The 12,087-nt window shown below is 42.0% G+C and overlaps 1 protein-coding gene across 6 annotated transcripts in view; it reads right to left on the reverse strand.

The window, feature by feature from the left end:
• LOC134356657 (proline-rich transmembrane protein 3-like) overlaps nucleotides 1-12,087 on the reverse strand; it is a 212,486-nt gene that overhangs the window by 76,455 nt on the left and 123,944 nt on the right. For 3 of the 6 annotated variants that reach the window (XM_063067642.1, XM_063067641.1, XM_063067643.1), the window contains one exon: nucleotides 121-7,131. The exons of 2 other annotated variants lie outside the window; for them this stretch is intronic. In XM_063067642.1, the coding sequence (XP_062923712.1) occupies nucleotides 5,081-7,131 (2,051 nt within the window). In that variant the 3' untranslated portion in view covers nucleotides 121-5,080. Of the gene's footprint in view, nucleotides 1-120; nucleotides 7,132-12,087 lie in introns of those variants that run through there. One more of the 6 variants, XM_063067644.1, reaches the window with a different exon arrangement.

Raw genomic sequence — 12,087 nt, forward strand, 5'->3', positions numbered from 1 at the left:
CTGTCAGTTTACCCAAGAGGGGTGGTAGTAGCATAACCCCAACAGGTAGAGAAAGTTTGCCAGCTGGGAAACTAATGAGCACCTTAGAAATTTCAGCCTGAATGGAGAGACACCCTACGAGTGCAAGCCATTGTAGATAGCAGGAGATACACACCTCATCCATTTTAGAACAGCACATTCACATCTATTATAATCTGCATATTAGAAGGAGAAAGAGGCTGCACAACCAGCAAAAACATTTATTTTGTGAACAAAACGTAAAAAAGTATACTTTTACTGTCTTGTAAATTTGCTATAAAACAACAAAGGCAATACAGAATCATTACAGGAGATTTTGACAATGACCACTGTGCATTAGCTGTACAAAGTGTATCGCACTGAATGCCACACACAGTAATGCCATCAGAAAGGCATGAAAATATACATTAGTGCTAGTAAAATTAAACACTGTAGACAATTCCAAGTCAATAATCCCTCTTTAATGGAGTTTCTGGGGTCCAGATCACATCTCTAGACGAGTCTGGAAGCTCAATTTCAATGTCAATATTATCTGTATTGGCAGTCATGTGGCTCCTAGTCTATGACTGAGGTTTGTTCACAATAACTAACACATTGACAGCCTTGCTTTAGTAGTTGCTTTCCACCCATATTGGGAGCTACTGGCAACATCCATCCATCAAATCTGTGAGCGTTAAGCTTAAAGAAAAGGAAACAGAAAGATACTGCACCTTTAATTTACCTGCAGTATTTTATGCAATCGAGAGCCACAGGAGATTAAGGTCTGCTTGATCAGTTTAGCCAAAAGGCTGTAATAGGAATAATGAAGTTAAAATGGTGGCCTTTCTTTCAAGGTAAACATTATCCTTTTGGAAAAGGAACTGGAAAAGGGCAGGCTCCTTAAGTAAATGGTCTTATTTTTTTAAAAAAAGGACTTATGCTAAGAGACAATGACATTATTGATTTGTGTCTGACATTTCTCATCTATCATCTTGATGAATCTCTTCAATAGACTTCAAATAATTGCTTGCTGGTTTAAATATCAAGACACTGAAATACTTTATCTATTGACACTATTAAGCCTTAATAAACTTAGCATGCCAATTGTAAGGATGCTTGTGAGAGGATACAGAAGAAATATTCATAAACAATAGTACTCAACAGTAGTAGCTAACTCAGAGGCCGTTGTTAGGTACAGTTCTAAATTTTAGACTTTTGAATATGACAAAATATTATTAATCTTGCAAGGACATGTCAAAACTCCACCGTGGACAGTCCAAACCCGTCTGTGAAAGGAGGAGGTTTGGGCATGCGGCTAGCAAACCCGTCCCATAAAAAGCCAGAGCAGCAGAAACACCAACAGAAGCTCCAAAGGCCTCATCCCTGGGAGAGGAAGGATCGTACAGTGGGCTATATCTGCGGATGACTTGAAAAACTGGTCCAGGACAGAAGCCTCTGTTGAGCTGCTACTGGCAGCCTATGGTGATGGGCTTAAGCACAAGGCCATGGCCATGTTAAAGATGACCTGCAGTTCCAAAAAGATATTGCAAGGAGCTGCTTCCTTCCTCGTCTTCCGAACACAAACAACCCCAAACTTAATGGCTTTGTGCATGCATGTTCTCTCTATTACCATTACCTTCACCTTAAAATGCATGTCACTTCTGTTATCACCACCCTATCAAGTCAAACAGTCGCACCCCATTACCAACATCAGTCTCCCTGTTAATTCAAAAGGAACATACTGTGAATCCAAAATAAAGCAGTGAACGTTGCAAATATCCAGCAAGGCAGACAGCATCTATGGAGGGAGAAACATCAGGATACTTACGCATTTTATCTATTAACACTATCAATTCTTAATAAACTTATCATGCCAATTGTTCGAGAGAATATACGAATGGATTTGACATTTCAGCTCAGCAATTTTTGTTACAATTCCCATCAAATCAGAGGACTCCCTCCCTTCTATCCCTGTAATCTATTCTCTCTCTCATCCCCACCAACTTCTTCTCTGATTCTCCTGCCACTCATCTTCAGCCACAGGGGCAATTAACAGCAGCCAGTTAATATACCAGCCTGCCTTTGAGAAGTGAGAGGAGACTAGAATAGCCATGGAGTTTCTGGAAACCGGTGAACTGGACTGCATGGTTACAGGGAGAACATGCAAACCCCAAACGGACAGCACAGGAGGTCAGATTTTAACTTACAGGTGTGTGCTATTATCTGTTGCATCACTGCGCCACCACCTCTTCCTGAGAGAAATAGACATTAATTTTGATTATCTCTTCATAAATGCTGTCTGTCCTGTTGATTCAAAACCATGCACCCATTGTTCCCCGTAGAGTTATGCATATTCATGCACTTCCTTCCATGCATACACACCACCACCTCCCCTGAATGACAACTAATCCCTCTTGCATCACAGACAGATAAATGGAACCAGTTTCTGCGGCCGACGTCGTTCTTCACTTCCAACTGCAGATGCTGGCATGTATACTGCAGCTGTGAAAGTCAGAGTCAGCAAACAACTCCCTGCATGGAGAAGGTGTTGAGCTTTAGTTAGTGCGTGATTATTTTCTTTGCGAAGAGGTCTGTTCAAGGGAGCCTCTAGAAAAGGAGTTGCTTCTCCAATAAACCATCCATTTTGCTGCAGTGGTGTATGGAAAAGATGGAGCCATGTGATCATATTAAATATACTGTAATACTGTGCTTCAAAGGGAAGCAAATGGTAAGCAGCATTTTTACAAGGCCATAGTTGCAAGCTATGATATTGCTGTTTTGAAAATACTGTAACTAACTTTTTCCCAGAGATTGGGATTCTTGCAAACATCATTTTTGTTTAAAACTGTGAAGGTATATTTGAAAAATAAGTCCTGGTTACTAATAAAGGTTTGCTATGCTGTCCTCACTTAAGTCTTCCACCTATGTTCATTTTCAAAGGGAAGACTGGAGAAAAGTCTTCAATCTTCTTTGAAGAAACCTGAAAAGCAGTGGGTTTATTTATCAGCTCCTGCAGGTATTTCCTGGACACATCCTCTCACTAGCTCTCCCTCTGTGAATGGCATTTGAAGCCATGAATATGATTGTCTCTATCCATTGATCTAATGGATTCTTCAGCAATGCACTTATACTGTATTTCCATTTTTTGTAAATGTCACATTTGTGATATTATACACTGATGCTCAAATGATGCAGCGATGCTTTTAGATGATTGTCTCTTCAGCATGATTGTCTGTATTTTGTAGGGGGACTGAGGAGAGCAACAGAGACGTTTCCTGTGCTTGGAGCTAATTGTTATCAATCTAGTCACAGATGTAGAGAGGTAGTTAGCTGGAACAGGTTGTAGCAGGGAATCTGACTGATCTTGAACAAAACCAATGAATTCCTCACGAGAGCTCACATCCCATAATCCAATAGTTGGCCAGTTTGAATTCTGTGTCCAACATTTTTCATCTCGTGCTGAAACAAAATGAATCCCAAAATATAATGGTAGCGTGACACTATTACAGCTCGGGGCGGTGGCGTTTGGAGTTCAATTCCGATGCCATCTATAAGCAGTCCTTCCCGTGGAACATGTGGATTTTCTCCAGTTTCTTCCCACAGTCCAAAGATGTGTCTGTTAGTAGGTTAATTGGCAAATTGTCATTTGGCTAGGGTTTAACCAGGGGTTGCTACGCAGTGCAGCTTGAGGGGCCCGGAAGGAGCCAGTTCTCAAAATAAATAAATGAAATGGCTAAATGGAACGGAATCCATATGATGCACTCAATAATGGCCCAAGTTACATGATCTAACATGTGTGAGCTCACTCTGGGCAAATAAAACTATTGGATAAATGTCTGTGGTTGGCTTCTGACGTTCTTTCTTTTCCTGCTCAGTCCTCATTCTGCTTCCTTAACCCACGGACTTTCTCAATCTCTTCACAATATCTTATATCCTGGCACATTAGGTCCTGGTTGAAGCTTTTGCTAAAATTATTGACAAGACACAGGATGAGAAGCTGTTTTCCACTGACTTTTTTTAAAAACGAAGGCAGGAATTTGTGAGGAGTCATCCTGTCCATTCAAGGTTAAAAATGACGGATGGAAACTGAAAATAATTCATGGCATATGTAAAACACAAATGACTTACATTTGCAACTCAATTTCATCTGTGGAAACAGGCTTTAGAAGAGTCATTTCAGATTTTCTGTGAGAAAATTAATTACAAGTGAATACAAGAAAGCTGAGTAAATGCTGGATTGCAAACTGGGTGATTCCATCAAATAAATATTTAATTGCTTCGAAGAAAATATCTGTAGCTGTTTCCATTTGTTTCTGAAATCTGACAATTGAAAATGGAATGGATTCCAATTCCAGTTTGTGTAAAGCTACTGTCATTTCTTTCTGCCATTCATTCGCTTTCTCTCTCTCGCCATCTGGCTATGGAAAACTAGAGTGCCTCTGTCTCTACCTGACTTGTGTTTTAGCACATATCCTTGCTCTTCAAAAAGAAATTCTTCAGGGAGAGCATCGATGGTGAGGCCTGTACTATGGAATATTTAAGTAAGGTGACCGTTGGTAAATGGGCTGGTCTCCTGGTGTGTTCCCAGGGCAATATCACTGTGTCTATAGGAAATCTGGTATATTGATCTCTCTGCCAAATTGATAAAGTGCACAATATTTAATTTGCAGAGCATGATCATTATTGGTTTGGTTTCCAACTCACAAAAGAACACCTGGTAAATAATGTAGTTTCAGCGTGTTTTTAGATTGGTATTATTCTCACCCCAGCTCATTGGAGTGTAAATATCACACTGTTTATTGTCAGGATGAACTATAATTGAGCTGAGATGAGTTTTGTAAGATAGTACATTAATAAATCAGAGAAGAAGATTTGGTGCCAACATATAAGTAATCGGATTCACAGCCACACATTGAAATTTCAGTCAAAATTTCAATTCTTGGCTGCTCCTCCCTGCACTTCTTTCAGCCAGCGATGGTAACCATAAGCCTTTTATTACTGATAATACCAGTTACCTTATTCCTCAAGCAGATCTGCTCCTTTCCTCCCACATTATTAAAGAAATCACATCTCCATCCGAGTATTAAAGTTCAATTGTGTCACTGGAAAGACTGACATCATCAATCACCCTGACGTCTATAAAGCTCTTTCTTGCTTCAAGATCAAAGTCTTCAGTATTGGATTTTACCTCAGGATTGTCTTGAGAGAGAAGACTCTCACTGGCTGGATCAGCAGATGGGGCACTCTCCTCTGAAGAACGCTCACGTGTCCATGTGTACCAGTGGATTCCAAAGGATGTCCTGGAAATACTGTCCACGGAACTTCCTGATGCTGACCTGTGCAGCCTGCTGGAAGCTTGATTGCTGTCCATATCCTGGATCGAATGCTTTGACGTATCTGTTTGGTTGTTGCTTAGCGATCTGCTCTTGGCCGCACTGTGCAAATAGTCAGGGTCACTATTGCGACGCCTAAGATCAAACGGAACCACTGTAACATCACCCTGATCAGATACCTTGTGCACTCTCAAAGAAGAGCCGGAGTCTTCTATGGTCATGTGGCTGGGACACTGGAGACCAGAATCATTAAACAGGCTGTCTCTGACTATGTGTTCTCTGAAAAGTGCTTCATCGATGCTTCGGCTGAGGTTGATGGGTGAAGGCGGACGTAGATCAAACTCATTGAGAGACACAGAAGCCTCTTTCTCAATGCAGATACTGGTAAATGAGCGGCCCATCAACAGATTGTGAGATTTGGGTCCCAGGACTGGAATTTTGGGCCTGTGATCCAGCGAGATGATTGAACCATTGTTGCTATAGTAACTCTTGGCAGGCTTCTCTTGATTAGTTCCATTAATTGTTTTAAGAGGCATGGCCTCAGGCCGGTTATGTAGAAGGTTCTTGCAGATATCATTGCCCGTTATCCTGTCCTGGGTCCCAGAAGACCAGTCAAAGCAATTGTTTGGATACTCTGGCACCTCATTTTTCCTATACTGGTGGAAATATTGAACAATCTTCCTCCAGCAGGTGTGGTCAGGCCTTGCGTGTTGCTGGCAGAAGGCATACGAGGCCACAAAACTCATGGCAAAGGACATTGCAATCTCAAAACTCCGATACCAAAACTGAACGAACCACCATGCCCAATAGAACTGGCCCTTTTCTCCCAACAGTCCATAATTCCAAAGTGTGGCATAGACATGAAGAGCACAGCAAAGAAACCCAAAAACAGCACTAATCGCCATCACCTTTGTGGAGAGTAAAAGCTGCTTTAATGTTCTTCCATGATTCCGTTGCTGGATTGATTCCTCGTTACCAATGACTGGCTTCTGAATCTGCTGCACAGTGGCTTCAGGACGACTCTGGAGCTTGCGGTAGCTGAGGAAGAAGGCAGTGATCAGAAAAGAAGCCCACGAGACAGAAAAGACATGCAGGACCACGTTCACAGCAGGGTTCACCAGGAGGTAAAGAAGATCCCCACTTATCAACACAATGAAATGGACAGCAGCAATCATGGACAGGGTGGTGGGGTTCTGGAATTTTGAAGGGAGCATCTGAAGACCCCCCATCTTCAGTAACAGCAGTGTGAGGATGCCAAAAGTAGTGACGAGGAGGGGAAATGTGATGTTATACAGCATCAAACCACTTATCAGGGGAAGTTTGAGCTTGCTGCCATACGGATCAAGGAACAAGTACACTGCTCTTAAGAAGGCCAATGCAAATAGCATGGTATTAGCTGCCATGAGGTAATGGAGGTCTGGAATGCACAAAATTGGAGAGCCAATCAAATTAATTAGTGATATCACCATGAGGATAACAAATAGTACTCCTGCTCCATAAATGTGCATTTCCCAAGCAAATCCCAAAGTCTGTTTCATGTGTTTCCACTGGGTGAACGTTTTATTAGACGCACAGTCCCTGTCCAGTGTGGAGCAGAGTTCGAAATAGGAGCTGATTTTATCGGAATGATTGCCAGTAGCCATCTTGGAGTCTACAGTCTGATTTGGCATTTGGACATTGGTGGGTATTATCCATTTCCGACCCGGCCCATTGCGAGTGTCTTGTTCTTTGGGAGAAGTTGTGTTGACACCAGTTGAAGTATTGGAAGCTATTTTCATTGTCGGTGTCTGAGTGTTGTTCCCTGTAAAAGAGAACATCAGTGACATTATTGTGGAGGTGGCTAAGAGCCATGACTTTTCTATATTTATTTAGAGATATAATGCTGAATAAGCCCTTCCCGCCAACAACCCCAGATTTAACCCCAGCCTAATCATGGGACCATTTATAATGACCAATTAACCGGTACGTCTTTAGATTGTGAGAGGAAACCAGAGCACTCGGAGGAAACCCACGTGCACACGGAAAGGAACGTACAGACTGGCTTACAGAGGCGCCAGAGATGAACTCTGAACTCCCGAGTGTCATGCTAACTGCAACACTAAAGTGGCAGGGATGGTCCATCCCTCAGAGCTCAAATGCCGACGAATATTGACTATGTGCAGCACATTATTTTGGTCTGTTTACTCCCAGTACATCAACAAGTAAATCTGAAATATTTGGTAAACTATCAAAATCACTTTGATAAATAGTTTATAACTATTTACTGAAAACCTGGATGACGTTTTCACTTCCTCTCCCATATCAATTGATGAGGTACACTGTATCTATTCTAAGCAAGTTAGCTGAGCACAGAGGTTCTAAAAACTGCATTTTAAAAGAACTCTTAGACGCATGGTAGAATGATAGTACTGGACTAGTAATTGAAAGCAACACACAGAATGGTAGAGGAACTCAACAGGTCAGACAGTATCTATGGAAGGAAAAAGACAGTCAACATTTTGGGCCGTAACTGAAAGCTTCTGCCTGCTGTTACAGAAGTATCACCAGTGCATTCTGGTTAATTGGGCCATCGGTTAGTACAAGCAGCTGCCTATTTGGGAGAACTCTTAAAGAATAAAAACTAATTGAGAAAATAGCTGAGATTCCCTTCACTTCTTTGGGACACTATGCCACTTAATTGGGACAGGAGACTGTTGCCAAACAGTTTCAAGCAGTGTGCACTTGTGTGGCTACTAGATACTACACTGTGCTTGAAGTGAACAGATTTTAAATAGTGTCAATTGCATGTGCTTGTGTTATGTTATCCATTTGGGCTGAATGATGCAGATTCAAAATGCAGTGATTTTTAATCATTTTGTTTTTTATTTTGACTTTACAAAATTTCAGACCTTTGTCAGGGTACCACAAAATCCAGATCTGCAGAAGCCTTTCAAGAAGATGTCTCTGATTGCTGCTGTTTCTCAGATGGTTAGGAGATGGGCAATGAATGCTGGGTCTCCCATGATTTAATTAAAAACCATGGATCAGCTCTGTCAGATGACACATTTCCAAGCCTACTGTGTATTTCTACCTGGTCAGTGATAGTTTCCACATTAATACCCAGGACATGTCCCCTTTTCATTGCTAATATCAAGGAGGAGGTACAAGAACCTGAAGACACACACTCAATGTTTCAAGAGCTTCTTTCCTTCTGACATCAAAGTTCTGAATAGACCATAAACCCAGAAACATTATCAATATTTTTTCCTTAATTAATTTTCTTTTTATTAAATACATTTCTTACTGTAATTTATAGTTTTATTGTTATGGATGGCAATGAACTGCTGCTGCAAAACAAATTTTGCACCATATGCCAGTGATATGAAACCCAATTCTGTTCCTGAATGAATGCACAGCTTGGGACCATGAAATTGCAGCGCATTAATGAGATTATGAATCATTTTAAAATAAATGAAATGAAAATCCATATACAATTGGCCAACAGGTGAAGCCAATAGTTGGGTTCTGTACTAGCATCATGAACTTGAAAAATGACTGAGCTTTCACTTTTAGAACTACCATCCCTGGGTACTTTCTTTCTGCTAAAAGCAGTTTCTACTCAAGATGGTGGGAGAAGATTGCAGATTCAGGCTGAGTTGGTGTTTATAGACCATGAGATATTAGAGCAGAATTAGTCCATTCAACCCATCGAGTCAGCTCCACCATTCTGTTATTGTACGAGAGTCTGTCTGGAGGGTAAGAGGGGAATGATGCCTGTTAAAACATCTCCAAGTATGTGCAAAGTTTCAGTTATATTATCAAACCAAAACTCATTAATTCATCTTCCCCATCAGCAGCATGACTGCCACATTCACACCTCATATAAACTGGTACTAATTGGTAAAGAAGAACCAATTCAAAGTTCAAAATAAATTTATTATCAAAGTATATATGTTGCCATATACTACCTTGAGATTCATTTCAGGCAGGCACTTAGAGGGAAAAAGTACAAAAACTAAATATAAAAAATGACTTGACAAACAACCACATTGCAAAAGAAGACAAACTATGCAAATAAAAAATAATACTGAGAACAAGAGTTGTAAAGAGCCCCTAAAGCAAGTCTGTAGGTCGTAGAATCAGTTGAGAGTAGTGGTGACTGAAGGCTTCCGTACCTCCTGCCAACAGTGCAGGTGAGAAAATGTCACCTTTTTGTGGCAGGGCTCCATGTAAATGTGCTCAATGGTGAGAAAGGCTTGCCTGTGATAGGTTGGCCACTGTGCATCTATAGAAGTTTGTCAAAGTTTAACCAGACAGAGCTTATAACCCAGTGAAATGTTCATCATTTCTCCAGAATGGTTGAAATGTGGCTAACAGCACTCAAAACAGCCAACCAGAAAGCAAAAGTGGTGTTGGTCTGTACGTATTAGAAACGGGAACAGCAGAGAATCAGATTTGGATAAAATTCAAATCTTGTAGAAGTAATAATTGCTAAACACACAACGTGCTGGAGGAACTCAGCAGGCCAGGCAGCGTCTATATAAAAAAGTACAGTCGGTGTTTCAGGCCGAAACTCTTCAGCAGGACTGCAGAAGAAAAACTGAGGAGTAGATTTAAAAGGTGGGGTGAGGGGAGAGAGAAACACAGGTGATAGGTGAAATTTGGAGGGGGAGGGATGAGGTAAAGAGCTGGGAGGTTGATTGGTGAAAGAGACACAAGGCCATGGAAGAAAGAAAAGGCGGGGGGGGAAGGAACACTGGATGGGTGGCCAAGGAGACAAGGTGAGGGAGGGAAAAGGAGATAGGAAATAGTGAAGGAGAGGAGGTGGGTGGGAGGCATTACTGGAAGTTTCAGAAATCAATGTTCATGCCATCAGGTTGGAGGCTACCCAAATGGAATACAAGGTGTTGTTCCTCCAACCTAAGTGCGGCCTTATCCTGTCAGTAGAGGAGGCCATGGATAGAAATATTGGAATGGGAATGGAAAGTGGAATTAAAATGGGTGGCCACTGGGAGATCCCACTCTTTCTGGTGGATGGAACGTGGATGCTCGGCGAACTGGTCTCCCAAACTACATCAGGTCTCACCATATTAAGGAGGCCACACCGGGAGCACCGAACACAGTATATGGCCCCAACAGACTCACAGGTGAAGTGACGCTACACCTGGAAGGACTGTTTGGGGCCCCGAATGGTTGAATGGGAAGTGGAATTAAAATGAGTGGCCACATTCACTATCTCCCATCCCCTTTTCCCTCCCTCACCTTATCTCCTTGCCCACCCATTGCCTCCCTCTGGTGCTCCTCTCTCCCCACCCTGCCTCCACTTTTACTTCTCCCATAGCCTTCTGTCTCTTTCACCAATCAACTTCCTAGCTCTTTGCCTCATCCCTCCCCCTCCAAGTTTCACCTATGGCCCGGTGTTTCACCCCCCACCCACCTTTCAAATCTACCCCACAGCTTTTTTTCTCTCGTCCTGCTGAAGGGTTTTGGCCCGAGACATCGACTTTATTTTTTTCCATAGATGCTGCCTGGCCTGCTGAGTTCCTCCAGCATTTTGTGTGTGTTGCTCAGATTTGCAGCATCTGCAGATTTTCTCCTGTTTGTGTAATGGTTACTGAAGATGTGGGAGATAGAAAGGTTCTCTTTAAGCTTCCCACTGCATTTTCATGGCTGTTTAAAAGGAGCCAACGAAAGCAGCACTCAGTTCCTGACAGCAGATTAATGTCCATCCCACCCCCATCTTCATTCCCTAACAAGCGACCCATTCGCCTGCGAACAAGAAAGGGAATGTGGGGTGAAGAAGGAGGTACACGCTCACCCTCAGTGTTTAAGAAGAGAGCTGGAAATGAGCAGAAATCTTCTTACACAGCACTATGCAGACTACCCCCACCTCAGGGGAAATGGGAACTTAGACTGCATGTTGTAAATAGTCTGGAATTTACTGCCCACAATTAAAATCCCTTCAACTGAACAGGATATTAACTCATAAATCAGAGGGAACTAAATCCTTAGGATTATAATGATTATTTTAAATATGCTGATCTTATATCCTCCAACTTCTCTCTCTCCCTCATGGTCATGGATGGTCGTCCTTATACAAGACCTCACAAAGTAACCCTATTTAACTACAGGAGGCATCTTATTCACACTTTCATTTTGGATCTGAAACGTTAATTTGGTTTCTTTCACTGACGAGAAAGATGCCAGAGCTGGCAGATGCCACAGTGAGCTGGAGGCTGCCCCAGCCATCTGAGCTGCCCTCCAGTGTTTGCTCAGTGGAAGACAAGCCCAACTGCCTTCTTCTGCAGCTAGACTGCACGATATGAAGAACTGCTGCAGCATGTTGTTGAAGAAACATGGCTCCAGACAATATGCATCCACCATCAATTTACAGGCCATGACACTCAGGGACTTGGAGTATATTATTATTGTTTATTTTTGTAACTGTATGTTTTCTGATCATAATTCCATGTGCTCTACATGCTGTACGTGACTGCTGATCTGTGTTGTGCACCTTGGCCCCAACGGAGCACTGCTTTGTTTAGCTGTATTGATGCGTATGACTGAATGACAATTAAACATGAACTTGAACTTTCCACAAATGCTACTGACCTGGTGAGTGTTTCCAGCCTGTTCAGTTCTTGTCTGGATTTCTATTGGACATCTCAAGATGTCACACACTCATGGTGTAAATGTGTGTTCTGGAGACTTGTTAACGCACCTGAATGAGTATTGGGATGTCAGAATGTTTGTTTGCACAGGGTCTTAGCAATTCTTA

This window comes from Mobula hypostoma, chromosome 15 (genome assembly GCF_963921235.1).
Source record: "Mobula hypostoma chromosome 15, sMobHyp1.1, whole genome shotgun sequence".
Classification (NCBI taxonomy): domain Eukaryota; kingdom Metazoa; phylum Chordata; class Chondrichthyes; order Myliobatiformes; family Myliobatidae; genus Mobula; species Mobula hypostoma.